General features: G+C 34.3%; 1 protein-coding gene across 1 annotated transcript; it reads left to right on the top strand.

The window, feature by feature from the left end:
* Nucleotides 1–9678: 9678 nt before the first annotated feature.
* On the top strand, nucleotides 9679–19917 carry LOC131638301 (uncharacterized). The gene is made up of 4 exons (XM_058908854.1): nucleotides 9679–9864; nucleotides 9962–10143; nucleotides 18598–19175; nucleotides 19319–19917. The coding sequence occupies exons 1-4, from the start codon at nucleotides 9679–9681 to the stop codon at nucleotides 19915–19917; spliced, it is 1545 nt and encodes a 514-aa protein (XP_058764837.1).
* Nucleotides 19918–20429: the final 512 nt, after the last annotated feature.

Raw genomic sequence — 20429 nt, 5'->3', positions numbered from 1 at the left:
TACCATCGAGTACGATGGGCGCGAGGGGTGCTAATACCTTCCCCTCGCGTAACCGACTCCCTTACCCTTTTTCTCTGGTCGTGAGACCGTTGTTTTGTTTTGTGGTTTGCTGGCATTCCCTTCCTTTTCAGGATAAATATGTTAGTGGCGACTCTGTTAATTTTCGCGGTAGCGACAGGTGTATGTCCCAATATCTCTACCACATCGAACTAAGATGGGTCCTCAAAGGAGGATGGGAATATATGTTGGATACGAATCTCCATCTATTATAAAGCACCTTGAACCAACAACAGGAGATTTATTCACTGCTCGTTTTGCTGATTTTCATTTTGATGAATCAAATTTTCCAACATTAGGGGGAGAGAATAAGAAGTTGGAAAAAGAGATCAGTTGGAATGAATTATCATTATCTCATCTTGATCCTCGAACAAAACAATGTGAACTAGAAGTTCAAAAGATGATTCACTTGCAAATCTTAGCAAATCAATTATCAAATGCATTCACTGATCCAAAAGGTGTGACTAAATCATAGATACCAGCTTCAAATGCTACAATAAAAATGGATATCCATGTTGGACAATCCAATAAGTCTCAACCACGCCTGAATCGTGGCAGACTAATCGGTTCCAAAGATAAAAATCCTTGGATAAGAAAGGGAGCTAAGAATAAAAATTGCCCAAGTGAGGATATAGAAAATCTAAAAGAATCTTCAGACACAATAAATATTTCATCTCCAAAAGAGATTGACCAGGTACCTGAAACTTATGAAAATAAAGAGATCTCGATAAATTATGTCCAAAATATAATACAATGGAACCGACATGAAGTCGACATTGATGATATTTTTTGTACAATATAGCGCTAAATGTGATAAATGACAAAGAGGATCATGAACCAACGTCTATTAAAAATTGAAAACAGAGTGAGGATTGGTCAAAATGGAAAGATGCAATTGAAGCAGAATTAAACTCACTTTACAAAAGACAAGTTTTTGGACTTGTAGTCCAAACACCTCAAGGTGTAAAACCAGTTGGATACAAATGGGTTTTCGTACGAAAGCAAAATGAGAACAATGAAATTGGGAGATACAAAGCTCGACTTGTCGCTCAAGAATTTTCACAAAGACTTGGAATTGATTTTGATGAGACATACTCACTTGTAATGGATGCAAGCACTTTTCGATATTTAATAAGCCTTGTAAAACATGAAGGACTTAATTTGCACATGATGGATGTTGTAACATCTTATCTGTATGGTTCATTTGATAGTGAAATTTACATGAAACTCCCTGAAAGGCTCAATATACCAAATGCACATAATTCTGAATCTCGAGAAAACTACTCCATAAAATTGGACACATCTCTCGATGGGATGAAACAATCTGGACGCATGTGGTATAACCGTCTTAGTGGATATTTTCTTAGAGAGGGATATACATATAACTCCATTTGTCCTTGTATTTTTATAAATCGACCAGGAAAATAATTTGCAATAATAGCTGTCTATGTTGATAACATAAATATTATTGGAACTCCTGAAGAGCTTCTAAAAGCTATGAATTGTTTAAAGAAATTTTTTGAGATGAAGGACCTAGGAAAGACAAAATTATGTCTAGGTTTACAAATTGAGCATTTAAATAATGGAATATTTGTACATCAAGTATGCTATATAGAAAAAGTGTTAAAACACTTCTATATGGACAAATGTCACCCGTTGTCTACTCTAATGGTTTTTAGATCATTTGATGTAGAGAAAGATCCTTTCAGGCCTCGAGAAAAAGATGAAGAATTGCTTGGTTCTGAAGTACCATATCTAGGTGCGATTGGAGCACTGATGTACCTTGCTAATTATACATGCCCTGGTATATCATTTGCGGTCAATCTATTAGCAAGATACAATTCTTCACCTACACGAAGACATTAGAACAAAATCCATCATATATTTCGTTATCTTAGAGGTATAATAGACATGGGCCTGTTTTATACAAAAGTATCAAAACTCGAATTAGCAGGTTATGCCAACGCAAGTTACTTGTCAGATCCTCACAATGGTAGATTAAAAACAGGTTATTTGTTTACATGTGGTGGTACAACTATTTCAGGGAGATCGATGAAACAAACAATAGCATCAACTTCATCTAATCATGCAGAACTTTTAGCCCTCTATGAGGCAAGTCGAGAGTGTGTTTGGTTGAGATCCTTAATCCAACACATACAAAATACTTGTGGTTCGCCTTCTGGAAAAAAATACAACGACCATATATAAAGATAATACTGCATGTATAACTTAATTGAAAGATGGTTACATTAAAGGAGACCGAACAAAACACATCTCTCCAAAGTTCTTCTTCACTCATGATCTTCAGAAGAATGGTGATATAAACATCCAACAAATCTATTCATGTGATAATCTTGCAGATCTTTTCACAAAGTCACTCCCAAGTAGAACTTTTAATCAACTAGTACAAAAGATTGGTCTTCATCGTCGAAGAAATGATCGCTCAACCGAGGGGGAGAAATAAATTTATTCTAAAAGGATATTGTACTCTTTTTCCTTCACTAGATTTTTTTATCTATGGAATTATTTTAGTAAAATTTTAACGAAGCATATCCAAAACAAACATCAAGGGGGAGTATTATGAATAATTGGATGATTGTCTCCCAATCATCTTATTCCTTATTTATATTCTGTATTTATTGCATTGTTTGTATATTATCATATAAATAGGACCAACTTCATTGTAAAAGATACACACATGAAATAATATAAAATTGTTCTCATCTTTCTCTCTTCTCTTTTATTTTCTTTCTTCTTATTTTATAATACAATATATATTTTGCCTCGTTGGCAAATTTTTCCAATTTTGGTTTGAAATAAAAAATGATAATGATTTAGGAAACATATTTTAGCACATTTATTAATTAGTCACATATTTTGTATTGTAAATCTAATTAGTAACTTCACTCTCAATTTATTAATTTTCAATCTATATATTTATGGTAAACATGAATATATTAATACTTAATATAATTTAATCGGTATAAAATATTCTAATAAGGGTGTTTTTACACTATTATCAGAAAAAAAATTCTTCTTTTTTATCATAAGTATTTTAAAATCTTATTCATAAATGATTGTGATAGACTAATTAATAGGGTAAATCTTTTCATACTGATAATATATAATAGGAAAATGCTTATTGTTAAGAAAATGTGAAAATAAGAAAGACAAGAATAATCTCAACCATTCATTATCACCACCACCCCATGATCTCAATTAAAAAAATAACGACATGTGTACATTCTTACATTTCTTCTCCAATTTTTTTCTTTAATAAGTGTTTTTAATAAAAATGTTACTATTATTTATTTATATATTTTTAATTGGTTCAAATTGATTAAATAAATTATTTATTTTAAAATTAGAAGGGTCTAATTAAAGATCATATTTTAAAATGTATGTTCAATAATGAGTTGGAGCCCTCCATGAATTGGTGGTCAACTAATAGTAAATAATATTTCTTTTAAAAAAATATATATTATATAGATTAAATATATATCACACAATATTATTAAAGATTCTATCCTAAAATATTTTTTTGCAAAATTTACTCATAATTTTTATATCATATAAACCTACTTTATATATTTGACAGGGTTAACTCCACAAGACTAGGATTAAACCCACACTTTACATAATTTTTAGTTCGTCAAAACATTTAATCCTAAATGTACGATAAATGTACGATGAAACCCGAAATTTCTTTATTAACTAACTACCAGTAGAATGAAATCCAAAATTTCCCGCAATAATAATATAAATTAACTTCCACAATTTAAAGGCATGCTGAGAATGTGTAATCAAAAGTGTGGGCAGTGCAAGAGTTTATCCACGTCAAACAAAAGAGTGGGCAATGCAAGACTAGAGGTCTAGCTCTGGATGGTTTAATAGACGAGGTTATGTTGGAGGAAGTTATGTCATGTTCAAGTAGAGAATTCCCCACTTTATCGACAGACTATTTTGCATTTGATCAAGAGTCTTGTTCATAGATAAATCTCTTACTATAGACTAGTGATCCGTCTTCTTTATTTTGGATGTCCAATAAATTAAGATTTTATTTTATATATTATCGAAAAAGTATATATAATTTAGAATAAATTTTTTACTATTATTACCGAGTAATTTCCATATAAAAACCATTAAAATAAATAAATTTTTATTGTTCATTCAACCAATCCTCTAATATAAGATTGGAATTTTGGATATTTATATTAACTTTTATATAGAATCAAATTTTTATCAATGAATAATCATCTTTATAATATTAGAAATTCCTTTATTTTTAGCATTTTTAAAAGCAATAGTATTGAAAAATAAATTGTTCCCACCTTTTAAAATAAAATAAAATAATTGTTCCCACCTTTTAAATTAAAATAAGAGTAGTTAGCTTTCTAAGACAAAATCTTTTTAACTTGGTGGTGATAACTTTCTAAAAAAAAATTTTAACACACACATAAAAACTAAACATAATTATGCATTATATGTAAATATACTACAATTTCATAATAATAATAATAATATAATAATAATAATAATAATAATAATAATAATAAATAATTTTTACTCATTTGAATTTAAAAATATGAATTTAAATTGGATCGTGGAATCCAAAAGTATCACTTAAGAAAAGAAAAGAGGTAAGTAACAGAAGATGTTTAGATTTTAGAAAGTTCAAAGAGTATTTTGTCAATTTAAAAAATATTCAAAAAATTTAAAGAGTGATAAAAAAAACTCATAAAAGATAATTTGAATACGATCCAAGCTGTAAAGAGACCTAAGTGAGAGATTTTAATTACAAAGAAGAAGAAAAGAAGATATACCTATGTCTCACTTTTTAACAAAGAGGAATATTATAGTAACTATAAAAGTATACTCTCCTCTTTTAAATTGAATGACCTACCTAATAAAACATTTCAAAATATGATAATTTTTCATTTTCTTATCATATAGTAAACCATAAATGCATACTCTCCTCTTTTAAATTCAATGACCTACCTGATAAAACATTTTAAAATGTGTGAATTTTTAATTTTTAATATGATTTTTCTTAATATCATTTTTATTATTTTTAATTTAATAACTTCTACTTAATCTCATAAATTTGGTAGAAGAGAATTGTATATTTCAACCTAGCCTCTAATAGTTCAGTGAAACTCTATAACACCATATCCACAATATAATAACATTGGTCCTATCCTATAAATCATTAATTTTATGTGTATAAAAGATATCACTTACATTAAATAAAAGCATCTGTAATTCTAATGAAGGTTGAATTCTCGTTTAACTATGTGCATCTGTAATTTTAATGAAGGTTGATTAACTATGTGGCACATATCTTCGGACGGAGTCTTTTCTGTTAGGTCCTGCTACGATTGGCTCTTCTCCAAGCTTTCGGATCCGCAAATTAATTCAAATGTTGCTACAGCTTGTTCATTCCTTTGGAAGGTTAAAGTTCCCTCTAAATTCATCATTTTCGGATGGAGGGTAATTCATAACAGAATTGCCACGAAGGATCTTTTACAAAAAAGAGGCATTTTGGATGTTAACAACTTGCAGTGCGTGTTCTGCTCATCGGAGGAAGAAAGTTTACAGCATATTCTTGGAGGTTGTCGGGTTCTAGCGGCCATTTGGAACAAGGTTTTGGATTGGATTGGGTATGGACCGGGTTTATCACTTGAAGATTTTCAAGTCTTTCCTTTCTCTTTTGACAAGGTGCGTATTTCGAGTCGTAGGAGTATTGTAACGATTATTTGGTTAGCTACGGTGTGGTGTGTTTGGGTTAGGCGTAACGATATCATTTTTAATAATGGTTCTTTTAGTTTCTCGGAATGTATGACGGAGATTATGTTCACTTCTTGGAAGTGGTCTTCCACTAGTTACAAGTTTGTGAATCTTTGTAATTTTTTTCTGTGGAGTACTCAACCTCTTACATGTTTTGAGTAGTTGAGGTTCTCCGTTTGTATCGGGAGGAGTATCCCTTATACTCTCATTCTAATACAATTGCTTATTGAAAAAAAAAACGGAATTTAGCGTTGCAGTTATGGGAATAAAATAAAATTTTATCTCTTAATTTAGATTTTATATTTTAGTTGGATCTAAATCAGTCTTATTTTTTAGAGATGGTAGATTTCTTATGTGATTGTTTTAGAATGTGTTTGATGCATGAAATTTAAGGTTCTTACCAATGGTATTGAAGTGAAGCTGCAGAGGAATGCTCTTAGTGTGATTGAACCACATACTGGTAATGGGGTAGATGATGATCTTGAATTTGAGAATTCTTTGTGGCATAGATCTGATATGGGTGAGTTTCAATTTGTGAAGTTAGTGTTCTTTTTTCAATATCTCCAAGTTTATCTTCTTATTGTCTTTTTTCTATTATATTTTTTGAAATCATTAGTGTATTTGTGAAGGTTTATTGATTCATATTTGTCTTGATTGTGAAATGATTTTGTTACCAAAGTTATGTTTTATAGCTCCTTGTCATAGTTGTTTTTAATTTTGTTTGTGCTATGTTTGATTTTTCAGCATCGGATAAAACTAAAAGTCCCACAAATCAAGCCATAGAATACATGATCATTAGGATCATCTCACAAGATCATGAGCAGGTCCTTCTCTGTTGATTCACAATCCAAGGGATCCAGATCAAACAAATCTTGATCAAACTACTTGAATTTATGAGATTATTATCGAACATTTAGATCAAGATAAAAATCAAAATCTACTTGCCTCATTGATGTAGGAGCAGGACAAGTATTTTGTTCATTTGTTTGTCTGAAATAAGGTTTTGTTCTTTTGTTCATGAAGCAAATGGACGAGTTGCAAGAACTAGAAAGATGAAATTGTTCGCTTGCTTGCACAATACTCATGCAGGATAGGTTTTCTGTTATCATGATTGTTATGTATTTTTACTTCTCATGGTATTTTTAAAATTGTTTGATTGTGGTGGAGTATTGTTTGGAATTAAAATGATTTTTGGAGTAAAAAGCTAATTTGGTTGTAGCTGTTTGTTTAGTGGGGAAGTTTCATCCATAGAAATCTTGAGTTGTTTATGGTGTTCTTTATTAGTTCAGTATTTGAATTCATCCAAAAAAAATTTAAGGTGATATAATATTCTCAATTGTTCAATCAGGTGGATGTCTCTTGGAAAACAATTGAATGGTGTGAGGTTAGTAGATGAAGAATTGCGGGCAAGATTTAAGGCAGCTTATCCAGATGTGGCGGTGTAGCCAGCCTCACCTCCTCGAGCTTCTGCTATGGAGATAGACTTGAGTGTTGCTGCATGCTCAAACAACTTTTAAGACTATTAAAATCTGATTCTTTTAAAAATAATTTCACACAAACATATAAAAGTATTCATTGCTGCAAAATTTATATATCAAATATATGTATTTTAATTTTAGTTAGTAATAAACATTAAAAATAGTCATTTTTAAGACTATTAAAGGTTCTATTTAATTTAATATATTTATCAATTAATTTGAAATTTAATCTTGCAATGATACCAAATACTCCAATATACATGAACAACATTCTACTAGAATTATAAATTTTTTATTTTGTTTTGTTTTAAACACCGATTAATGACAATTATTATAAAATAAACATTAATAAATGATTATTATTATTATTATAATGTATTCATATATTTAAAATAATATTTATAAATATTAAACTTTAAAGAAAAATACGTATAATATTGAATTAAGTAGAGTATATGCTCGTTCCATCTAACTTCAAATGAACTTACAAAAAAAAATTGCACTTAAAAAAATATAGAAAAAAAATTGTGTTTAATTAATTTAATTGTATTAGTTTAAAAAAATATAGAAAAAAATTGTGTTTAACATACCACGCCGTACTCGTAGGAACACACGGGTACTGATATGGCAAGCGCATATGGTATTGATATTATCTTGATTATGTATACTATATTTAATTTGAATATCATCTTGATTGATTCTCTTTTTATTTAAGGAGTTAATTTTTTTAAAAAATTATATAAATTATTAATAAATTAGAAATATTCAAATTATTTTTTAATTTATAAAAAAAATAGTTAAATTAATTTTTTTTATGTCATATTACTAATTACAATGACACTTTATCTATATAAAAGTAATTTTACTTTAAGTAAAATTTTTAAATTATAAATATTTTTAAAATATAAATATTTTTAAAATATTTGTTTTACTTAAAAAATATTTAACCCTTAACCCGGGTCTAAGTACTAGTATATATAATAAATATAGATTTTGGAAATTGGTTAAGCTTCTAGGAAATAAAATATATATATATATATATATATATATATATATATATATATATATATATATATATATATATATATATATATATATATATATATATATATATATATATATATATATATATATATATGTGCAATTCAGATCACTAAAAACTAAAAAGTATATATAAATAAAATGTATTTGCTTAATTGGCATAAGGGTTGATTTAATTGTAGATTAGACCGTTAATTATTTAAACTAAAACTTTTTAAGAAACATTTCAATCTCCAGTTAACCACAATTAAAATGTCGCAAAATTTCAATATGGAGTTTATGTTTTTGAACTATTCAGCTACAAAATTCCTACAAAAATATCATTATAAATCTCAACCTATATTATGCTAGCTAGTTCACATTTTTATAATTATTTCTAATTAAATTAAAATAATATTAAAGGTATCATAATGGTCTATATAAGCTTTAGTTTAAGCTTTAGTTTAAATAAATAAAATCAAAATTATTAAAGAATACAGTTAAAAATAATTTTATTTAATGTAAGAGATATTTTCATCTTGTATGAGAAATCTATCCATCCTGAATATAATAAAAATAATATTTTTTAATATAAAAGCTTAAAATTTTTCATTCAAATAAGAATTAAACCCATGTCCCTTGAATTCACATAACACTCTCTATCATATAAGCTTTTTTTTTTTTTAACATCGGACAAAACTTAATTACAATTCTTTAAGTGTGGTTCTTACTATTTTTTAATGAAAATATAACAAGTGTATAATTTCCTCTTATACGTATGCAAATTTCTCCTATTTTCACTCACTAAATAATCATAGTTAAGTATATTTGTCAAATTTTCATTGGAAAATAGTAAGAACCACACCTAAAAAATTGTACCTAAGTTTTGTCCTTTAAATATTGCAATAATAATATATATGACATATCTACTTCAGTTTTTAATTTAGTTAAAACTTCAACTATTAATGATTAATTAGTTTATTAAAGATTAAATAATTACTAAATATAGTTGAAACCTTAAATAATTTATTTATAGTTGACACATTAAATAGTTGAAATATTTAATAAACAAATTATTTTATAAACAAAATAAATTAAAATATTAATAATTAAAATATTAAATAGTTAAAATATTTAATAAAATAAATATTTCTTAAAATAAATTTTTAAAATATTAACAGTTCAAATATTAAATAGTTGAAGTAATATAAAATAATTATTTAATACTTAATAAACAATTTAATTATTATTTAATATTATTATCGTTTTTTAGAGTTTTTAAAAACTGTTTTAGAGATTAGTAAATAATACCGCACAAAGAAGAAGAAGAAGAATAATGGGAACGAGTTCGCGCGCAAAACGGGGGAGAGGGAGGCCGCCGAAAGTGGTGCCATCGATCCCGGAGAATCAACTGTCATCGCCGTCCCAGGTGATGGTGAACTCTGATCCTAATCTACCGGAGGTTCTTGCGAAGGTGGAGGGAGAGGTAGAGGAAGGAGAAGCTAGCGACATTGAAAGAGTGGTGGAAACCCTAAAAAAGACCGATTCCACTGCTGCGCCAATTCAACAGAAGAATGAAGTTCGCAAGCTATGGGTTGACGTTTTGGCTTTCGATGCAGTTCGTTGCTCCAAACATTATTGATGGTGGTATTGAGATTGAAATCGAAGACGAAGACATAGCCTCTGAGGTCAAATACTGGGAAAACGCACTTATTCTCTATGCGATGGGAGAGGATTTGAGCATGCATATGGTGAAGAATTTCATGGAGAAGGCGTGGAACTTTATCAAGCTACCTGAATTGTATTACCATGATGAAGGTTATTTCATCATCATATTCCAATCCCAATCTGATCTGGATGCGGTTTTGATGAAGGGACCCTACACGTTGCGCAATATCCCTCTGATGCTTAAGGAATGGAAGCCAGACTTAACCTTAAGAGAGATATGCTACACCCGTATAATTTTAATATTAATTTAATTGGAACATTGAATTAATAATTAGAATTATTAAGAATTTTGTGGAAAATAATGGAAATAATGGTTTATGGCATTTGGGCCATATGAGGGAATAGTAAAAGAAGGGGGAGTGATTTTGTAATCCTTTTTACTAAATTATTATTATTTTTTCATAAAACAATTGGGATTTGGGAAGGAAGAAAGAACGTGAAAGAACAGAGGTTTGGAACGAGGAACGTGAAGGAGAACTGTTGAGGGAAAGATCAAGGATCAAGAACAATTGTCTAAGGTAAGGGGAGACTCTCCATTTAATCTCTATTATCGTGTTGTGAATGATAATGTTGATTGGAAATATTGTTTAGATCAATAGGTTATGTATTCTGATTTTACTGTTATGTTCATCATTGAATTGAATCTGAATTCCCTAATATTTGAGTAGAATTAGGTTGTGATGAGTAAAATCGAATAGAGGATCATATACTATTGATGTTGGATGAATGTTGTGTGTCTGGATATGTGAAATTGTTGGTTTTAGACCCAAATCGCAGACTGTGCAGGTGGATTCGCGAGGAAGACGAATGGGTAAGTTGCAGGTTTCTGTGAACTGCTGCCCATTTGCGTATGATACGCGTACGGTACGCGTATGGAGGGGGCGATACGCGTATGATACGCTCCCCAAGTGTGCATCAGGTTGCACCATCTGCTCATACGCGTATGGTACGCGTACGGTGTCAGGCAGGTACGCGTATGGCAAGCTGATATGCGTATGCTTGTGCTTTGTGTGGGAAAAATGGATCTGTCCATACGCATATGATACGCGTATGGTGTGTGTGTTTTGTGAAATTATGACTCTGCTGGTACGCGTATGGTACGCGTATGACCAGCGTGACTTGCAAAGTTTTGCTGTTTTGTGATTTTAAGAGTTCAGTGATGAGTAACTCTTAAAATGCTGATCTGTTTGGAATGATGTCTGATTTATGATGATTAAGATGAGATAAATCGTATGATTGATTGATATATGATTTTATTTGAATGATGCAATTGTACATATATTTGAACATACTTGATGATGATGATGTATGATGATGTATGAGTAAAGATGATGTTACTCATAGTGAGATGATGATGTTGGTATGTTATATATATGTGTTTGCATGCATTCATAATCATAGTTGAGGGCTGTATCCTAAAGATGAGAGGATGCAGTGAAGGGCAAGATTCCCATTGTGTGGAATCTGTGCTGGCAGGGCCGTATCTGGATGATGATAGAACGGTCGGTGGATGATGTCCACTGGTGATGTTGGTACCACATGCATAGTGTCAGTTTCATACATGTGCATGATTTGTTTTATAACATGATTATATATGTTATATGAAGACTTGTCTGTTTATCTGGGGATGTGTGGTTGATGATTGTCTGAATATGAAACAATTGGGTGAATGATATGACTTTGATATGTTATTATTTTATGATGCAATAACATTGGTTAACTGTGATGAGACTCACCCTTACTTGTTGTCATTTTCAGATTGAAGATAGCGGCACGACTTGGTGAGGATTAGCTCATAAGTTGGTTTTTAGTTATAGTGTCGGTGTCATGCTTTGGTAGATGTAACACTGGGAACGCGTTGTTTTTAGAGTTCGATTATGACTCTATTTGTTTTTGTTGTTAAAGTCTGATACATTAATGATGGATGTTGACTTGATGATTTTAATTCCGCTGTGTAGACATGATTTGTTTATTGAGTCATAATTACAGATGTTTTCAGTGAATGCATGACATGTACCGAACGTGTATTTTTCTTTATTTATGAGTTGTGACACCTCTTGCATGTTAACTCTGATTAATATTTATTCTATTGCCGCGGGTTATTAGAGGGGTGTTACAATAGTGGTATCAGAGCATAGTCGATCGTTGTGATCAGAGTCTTAGTGTCAGTCTTTCCGTGTATGCGACTAATACGAGTTATTTGTCGATACTTTTGTTCTGACTGGATTGTTGGTGTTAAGCAGAACAATGGCTGGAAGAGGAGGAAGAAACGATGATGCTATCACTGAGGCTCTGGGCATGATTGCTGGTGTGCTGGGAGGGAATGCCAATGGAGCTGCAATTGGTGCTGACAGACAACTGAACAGTTTTCAGAGGAACAATCCTCCATTGTTCAAGGGCACGCATAATCCTGAAGGTGCTCAGAAATGGCTTAAGGAGATCGAGAGGATTTTCAGAGTCATTGACTGTGCTGAGGATCTCAAGGTGAGGTATGGCACCCACATGTTATCTGAGGAAGCTGATGATTGGTGGATGTCAACCAGAACTGAGCTGGATGCTGGTGGTACAGCAATTACTTGGACTGTATTTAGAAGGGAATTTCTGAGGAGGTATTTTCCTGAAGATGTCAGAGGCAGAAAGGAAGTTGAGTTTCTAGCACTGGTTCAAGGCAATATGTCAGTACCGGAGTATGCTGCCAAGTTTGTGGAACTGGCAAGGTACTATGTGCACTACAATGATGACGAAGCCAGTGAGTTCTCGAAATGTGTCAAATTTGAGAATGGTCTTCATGATGAGATCAAGCAGGGTATCAGGTACCAGAGAATCCGGAGGTTTGTTGATCTGGTAGATTGTAGCAGGATTTTTGAGGAAGATAACATCAAGCTGAGGTCATCTCACTCTCGCGAGTTGGTTGACAGAAAAGGGAAGAAACATATGGATAGAGGTAAGCCATATGGTAGAGGTAAACCTGCTGATTGGAAGAAACCCAATGGGGGAGATTCCAGTGCCCGTATCAGATGTTACAATTGTGGTGAGATGGGACATCGTAGGAATGAGTGCAAGCTTGATCAGAAGAAGTGTTACAAGTGTGACCAAGTGGGTCATATTGCTGCTGACTGCAAGAAGAGGGTTGTGACTTGTTACAACTGTGGTGAAGAGGGTCACATCAGTCCTAATTGTCCTAAGCCAAAGAAGAACCAATCGGGAGGAAAGGTTTTTGCTTTGACCGGGTCAGAGACTACTCTAGAGGACAGGTTGATTAAAGGTACGTGTTTCATTCATGGCACACCTTTGGTTGCAATTATTGATACTGGAGCAACTCACTCTTTTATTTCTTTGGATTGTGCTATGAGGTTAAATCTTGAGATATCTGACATAAATGGAAGTATGGTTATTGACACTCCTGCGTCGGGTTCAGTAACTACTTCGTCTGCATGCTTGAATTGTCCGGTTGATATTTTTGGTAGAGAATTTGGGATGGACTTAGTGTGCCTTTCGTTGAAACAACTCGATGTAATCCTGGGAATGAACTGGTTGGAATTCAACTGTGTTCATATTAACTGTTTTGCGAAGACGGTGATTTTTCCTGAAGAGGTTAGTTCTGATAGTCTGGAAATGACAGCTAGACAGGTGAATGAGGCTATCGGAGATGGTGCAACAGTGTTTATGTTGTTTGCATTGATGAATGTGAAGGAGAAAGTGGCGAGTAGCGAATTGCCTGTTGTGTGCGAGTTCCCAAAAATTTTTCCAGAAGAGGTGAATGAATTGCCACCGGAAAGAGAAGTGGAGTTTTCTATTGATTTGGTTCCGGGAACTAGTCCAGTGTCGATGGCGCCGTATCGTATGTCGCCGTCTGAATTGGCTGAACTGAAGAAGCAGTTAGAGGAATTGCTTGAGAAGAAATTTATTCGTCCTAGTGTTTCGCCGTGGGGTGCGCCTGTGTTGTTGGTAAAGAAGAAAGAGGGTTCAATGAGGCTGTGTGTAGATTACAGACAATTGAACAAGGTTACTATCAAGAATCGGTATCCATTGCCGAGGATTGATGATTTGATGGATCAGTTGGTTGGAGCACGTGTGTTTAGTAAGATTGATCTGAGGTCTGGGTATCATCAGATACGTGTGAAGGATGACGATATACAGAAGACTGCTTTTAGAACGAGGTATGGACATTATGAGTATTCTGTAATGCCGTTTGGAGTTACTAATGCACCTGGTGTTTTTATGGAATATATGAACAGGATTTTTCATCCGTATCTCGATAAGTTTGTGGTGGTATTTATAGACGATGTCCTGATATATTCTAAGAGTGAGGAAGAACATGCGGAACATCTCAGAACTGTGTTGGAGCTGTTGAAAGAGAAGCAACTTTTTGCCAAACTGTCGAAGTGTGAATTCTGGTTGGAAGAAGTCAGTTTTCTTGGACATGTGATTTCTAAGAATGGTATTGCTGTTGATCCTACAAAGATAGAAGTTGTGTCTCAGTGGGAAGCTCCGAAGTCAGTGTCAGAGATTCGTAGTTTTCTTGGTCTCGCAGGTTACTACAGAAAATTCATTGAAGGGTTTTCAAAGTTAGCATTGCCGTTAACTAAATTAACCAGGAAGGGACAAGCTTTTATTTGGGATGCAAAGTGTGAAGAAGGATTCCAAGAGCTGAAGAGGAGGTTGACTAGTGCTCCTATTTTGATTTTGCCGAATCCGACAGAATCATTTGTGGTTTATTGTGATGCGTCACTGATGGGTTTAGGTGGTGTATTGATGCAGAATCAACAAGTGGTCGCTTATGCGTCGAGACAACTCAAAGTGCATGAAAGGAATTATCCGACTCATGATTTGGAGTTGGCAGCTGTGGTTTTTGTGTTGAAGTTGTGGCGACACTATTTGTATGGTTCGAGATTTGAGGTGTTCAGTGATCATAAGATCCTGAAGTATCTCTTTGACCAGAAAGAGTTGAACATGAGGCAGAGAAGGTGGTTAGAATTTCTGAAGGATTATGATTTTGGTTTGAATTACCATCCGGGTAAGGCAAACGTGGTTGCTGACGCTTTGAGTAGGAAGACCTTGCATATGTCTATGCTAATGGTGAAGGAATTGGATTTGATTGAACAATTCATAGACTTGAGTCTAGTGTGTGAAGGTACTCCTATTAGTGTCAAATTGGGTATGTTGAAGCTGACTAGTGGTATTCTTGAAGAAATCAGAGAAGGTCAGAAAGTTGATGTGGAATTGATTGATAAGTTGACTTTGGTTAATCAAGGCAAGAGTAGTGAATTCAGAGTCGACGAGAATGGTATACTGAGGTTTGGTGATCGAGTTTGTGTTCCTGATATTGATGAACTCCGAAAGCGTATTTTGGAAGAAGGACACCGTAGCGGATTGAGTATTCATCCTGGTGCTACCAAGATGTACCATGACTTGAAAAAGTTGTTTTGGTGGCCGGGAATGAAGAAGGAAATTGCTGAGTTTGTGTATTCTTGTTTGACTTGCCAGAAGTCAAAGATTGAGCATCAGAAACCGTCTGGGTTGATGCAACCGATGTTTATTCCTGAGTGGAAGTGGGATAGCATCTCAATGGATTTTGTGTCGGGTTTGCCGAGAACTGTCAGAAATTGTGAAGCTATCTGGGTCGTGGTAGACAGGTTGACGAAGTCTGCACATTTTATACCAGTGAGAATGGATTATCCGATGGAGAAGCTAGCTCAGTTGTATATTGAGAAGATAGTTAGTCTACATGGTATTCCTTCAAGTATCGTGTCAGACAGAGATCCGAGGTTTACGTCTAAGTTCTGGGAAGGTTTGCAGAAAGCTTTGGGTACTAAGCTAAGATTGAGTTCTGCTTATCATCCGCAGACTGATGGACAGACTGAGAGGACAATTCAGTCATTAGAGGATTTGTTGCGGGCTTGTGTGTTGGAAAAAGGAGGTACTTGGGATAGTTATCTGCCTTTGATTGAGTTTACCTACAACAACAGTTATCATTCGAGTATTGGTATGGCTCCGTTTGAGGCTTTGTATGGTAGGAGGTGTAGGACGCCGTTGTGTTGGTACGAATCTGGTGAGAGTGCTGTGATTGGTCCAGAAATTGTACAACAGACTACAGAGAAGATTAAAATGATTCAGGAGAAGATGAAGGCTTCTCAGAGTCGTCAGAAGAGTTATCACGACAAAAGGAGGAAAACACTTGAGTTTCAAGAGGGAGATCATGTGTTTATGAGAGTTACTCCTATGACGGGGATTGGTCGAGCATTGAAGTCAAAGAAGTTGACTCCGCGTTTTATTGGACCATTTCAAATTTCTGAAAGAGTGGGGGAAGTGGCTTACCGTATCGCTCTACCGCCGATGCTTGCAAATTTGCATGATGTGTTTCATGTATCTCAGTTGAGAAAATACATTTCGGATCCGTCCCATGTGATCCAAGTAGATGATGTACAGGTGAAAGATAACTTGACGGTTGAGACTTTACCTGTGAGGATTGAAGATAGAAGACTGAAGCAATTGCGAGGCAAGGAAATAGCTTTGGTCAGAGTGGCTTGGGGAGGACCAGCTGAAGGCAATGTTACCTGGGAGTTAGAGAGTCAGATGAAGGACTCTTATCCAGAACTTTTTACCTGAGGTATGTTTTCGAGGACGAAAACTCTTTTAGTGGGGGAGAGTTGTAACACCCGTATAATTTTAATATTAATTTAATTGGAACATTGAATTAATAATTAGAATTATTAAGAATTTTGTGGAAAATAATGGAAATAATGGTTTATGGCATTTGGGCCATATGAGGGAATAGTAAAAGAAGGGGGAGTGATTTTGTAATCCTTTTTACTAAATTATTATTATTTTTTCATAAAACAATTGGGATTTGGGAAGGAAGAAAGAACGTGAAAGAACAGAGGTTTGGAACGAGGAACGTGAAGGAGAACTGTTGAGGGAAAGATCAAGGATCAAGAACAATTGTCTAAGGTAAGGGGAGACTCTCCATTTAATCTCTATTATCGTGTTGTGAATGATAATGTTGATTGGAAATATTGTTTAGATCAATAGGTTATGTATTCTGATTTTACTGTTGTGTTCATCATTGAATTGAATCTGAATTCCCTAATATTTGAGTAGAATTAGGTTGTGATGAGTAAAATCGAATAGAGGATCATATACTATTGATGTTGGATGAATGTTGTGTGTCTGGATATGTGAAATTGCTGGTTTAAGACCCAAATCGCAGACTGTGCAGGTGGATTCGCGAGGAAGACGAATGGGTAAGTTGCAGGTTTCTGTGAACTGCTGCCCATTTGCGTATGATACGCGTACGGTACGCGTATGGAGGGGGCGATACGCGTATGATACGCTCCCCAAGTGTGCATCAGGTTGCACCATCTGCTCATACGCGTATGGTACGCGTACGGTGTCAGGCAGGTACGCGTATGGCAGGCTGATATGCGTATGCTTGTGCTTTGTGTGGGAAAAATGGATCTGTCCATACGTGTATGATACGCGTATGGTGTGTGTGTTTGTGAAATTCTGACTCTGCTGGTACGCGTATGACCAGCGTGACTTGCAAAGTTTTGCTGTTTTGTGATTTTAAGAGTTCAGTGATGAGTAACTCTTAAAATGCTGATCTGTTTGGAATGATGTCTGATTTATGATGATTAAGATGAGATAAATCGTATGATTGATTGATATATGATTTTATTTGAATGATGCAATTGTACATATATTTGAACATACTTGATGATGATGATGTATGATGATGTATGAGTAAAGATGATGCTACTCATAGTGAGATGATGATGTTGGTATGTTATATATATGTGTTTGCATGCATTCATAATCATAGTTGAGGGCTGTATCCTAAAGATGAGAAGATGCAGTGAAGGGCAAGATTCCCATTGTGTGGAATCTGTGCTGGCAGGGCCGTATCTGGATGATGATAGAACGGTCGGTGGATGATGTCCACTGGTGATGTTGGTACCACATGCATAGTGTCAGTTTCATACATGTGCATGATTTGTTTTATAACATGATTATATATGTTATATGACGACTTGTCTGTTTATCTGGGGATGTGTGGTTGATGATTGTCTGAATATGAAACAATTGGGTGAATGATATGACTTTGATATGTTATTATTTTATGATGCAATAACATTGGTTAACTGTGATGAGACTCACCCTTACTTGTTGTCATTTTCAGACTGAGGATAGCGGCACGACTTGGTGAGGATTAGCTCATAAGTCGGTTTTTAGTTATAGTGTCGGTGTCATGCTCTGGTAGATGTAACACTGGGAACGCGTTGTTTTTAGAGTTCGATTATGACTCTATTTGTTTTTGTTGTTAAAGTCTGATACATTAATGATGGATGTTGACTTGATGATTTTAATTCCGCTATGTAGACATGGTTTGTTTATTGAGTCATAATTACAGATGTTTTCAGTGAATGCATGACATGTACCGAACGTGTATTTTTCTTTATTTATGAGTTGTGACACCTCTTGCATGTTAACTCTGATTAATATTTATTCTATTGCCGCGGGTTATTAGAGGGGTGTTACACAATATCCCTCTGATGCTTAAGGAATGGAAGCCAGACTTTAACCTTAAGAGAGATATGCTACACACCATTCCCCTGTGGGTTAAACTACCTCGACTCCCTCTTCACCTATGGGGAGCTAGAAGTCTGAGTAAAATTGGTAGTGCTTTGGGTGTTCCACTTGTTACAAATGAATGCACGGCTAGAAAATTGCGTGTGTCTTATGCGCGGATCTTGGTTGAGGTGGACATAACAAAAGAATTGTTCAAAGAGATAACTATAAAGGATTGTGAAGGAAGGAAACTCCAGCAGCCTGTGGAATACGAATGGAAACCACTATACTGTGATAGATGCAAGAGCATTGGCCACAAGTGTAAAGACTATGTGAAAAAGCAATGGATGCCAAAAGGAAACCCCCCAGAAACTACATCAACTGATCCAATACAGGGCACTACTACAGAGTCAATAATTGTAAAGAGTAGGGAGGGCACACCTCTAACTAAGGAACCTGAGAATACACCTGAGCAGAATGAGAAGGGAGCTGAAGATGCTACTTGGATTGAGGCCAGGTCGACAATAAAAGATAGAGGTAAAAGAATTCTGACTGGATCAAGTTCTGATATTAATTGTGCTAATGGGTTTGAGGCACTAGGGGTTTTGAATGACCTCATAGTGACCTTAGATAGAGGCCCATGTTAGTTTCATGGAATGTGAGGGGACTTAATAAGTCAGGCAAACTTAAAGAGATTAGTTCCCGTCTCAATTTGCTTAAGCCTGACATTGTGATTTTAATTGAAACTCGAGTTAAGAGTGATAAAGCTAAACAGATTAGAGATAAACTCCATGTTCATGAGTGTTATGTGGACAATTATCAATACCATGACAATGGTAGAATCTGGATATCTTGGAATGATAATGCTATAGATGTGAAAGTAGTTAAAAGCTCTGACCAATACATCCACTGTGGGATCTATGATGCAAATGGGACATTGCTTTATTGGCTCACTGCCATCTATGGGAAGAACCAACTTGAGCAGAGGAAATTACTATGGAAGACTATTGCAAATATTCAACCTAGTAACCAAGATCCCTGGTGCCTCATGGGAGATTTTAACAATGTTTTGAAGGCTCGAGACAGAATAGGGGGAAGATTAATAACTGACTCTGAATATGTTGATCTATGGGATATGATGACATCTGCTGGTCTTACTGAGATGGATGGATGTGGGGACTATTACACTTGGTGTAATAGACATACTAATGACACTATCTATTCAAGGATAGATAGGCTCATTGGCAATGTGGAATGGTTCAAGAAGTACAATGACTAGACCCTGAGAATTTTGGCCCCTAATGTCTCAGATCATGCTCTCCTACAAGTGGTCAATGACACTTAGAAAATAGCTAAGAAGAGAAGGTTCAAATTTTATAACTGTATGATTGACTTTGCTTGCTATGAAGAGACAGTTAAGCAAAGCTGGAATGAACCCATGATTGGCAATCCTATGTACATTCTGTGGAGCAAATTACAGAGACTCAAGCCAAGCCTTATGAAACTTGGTAAGAATATCTCTAACTTGAAACAGAACTTAGTGACTGCTAGGAGAGACTTGGAACAGGCCCAGTTAGAATTAAGCATTAACGAGATGGATAAGAATACCTTAGGCAGAGTTAAACTTTGCACAGAAGAGCTGATCAAGCTGCAGGATATTGAAGATAAGGTATTAATGCAGAAATCCAAAATCACCTGGCTCAGGATGAGTGATGAGAACAATGCCTATTTTCATGCAACTGTGAAGGCCAAACACAAAAAGCAGAGCATCAAGATGCTTAAGAAAGAAGA

Source organism: Vicia villosa, unplaced genomic scaffold (genome assembly GCF_029867415.1).
Source record: "Vicia villosa cultivar HV-30 ecotype Madison, WI unplaced genomic scaffold, Vvil1.0 ctg.002258F_1_1, whole genome shotgun sequence".
Lineage (NCBI taxonomy): Eukaryota > Viridiplantae > Streptophyta > Magnoliopsida > Fabales > Fabaceae > Vicia > Vicia villosa.
Note: the sequence above shows the minus strand (reverse complement) of the source record. Positions and strands in the feature narration are given on the sequence as shown.

What these genes read in the sequence shown, in the direction of transcription:
- LOC131638301 (XM_058908854.1), top strand. Translation starts at nt 9,679, where the DNA reads ATGGGAACGAGTTCGCGCGCAAAACGGGGGAGAGGGAGGCCGCCGAAA. An exon ending in CTAGCGACATTGAAAGAGTG is followed by an intron (nt 9,865 to 9,961) that starts GTGGAAACCCTA and finishes CTTTCGATGCAG; the next exon opens with TTCGTTGCTCCAAACATTAT. An exon ending in TTTATCAAGCTACCTGAATT is followed by an intron (nt 10,144 to 18,597) that starts GTATTACCATGA and finishes GCGGGTTATTAG; the next exon opens with AGGGGTGTTACACAATATCC.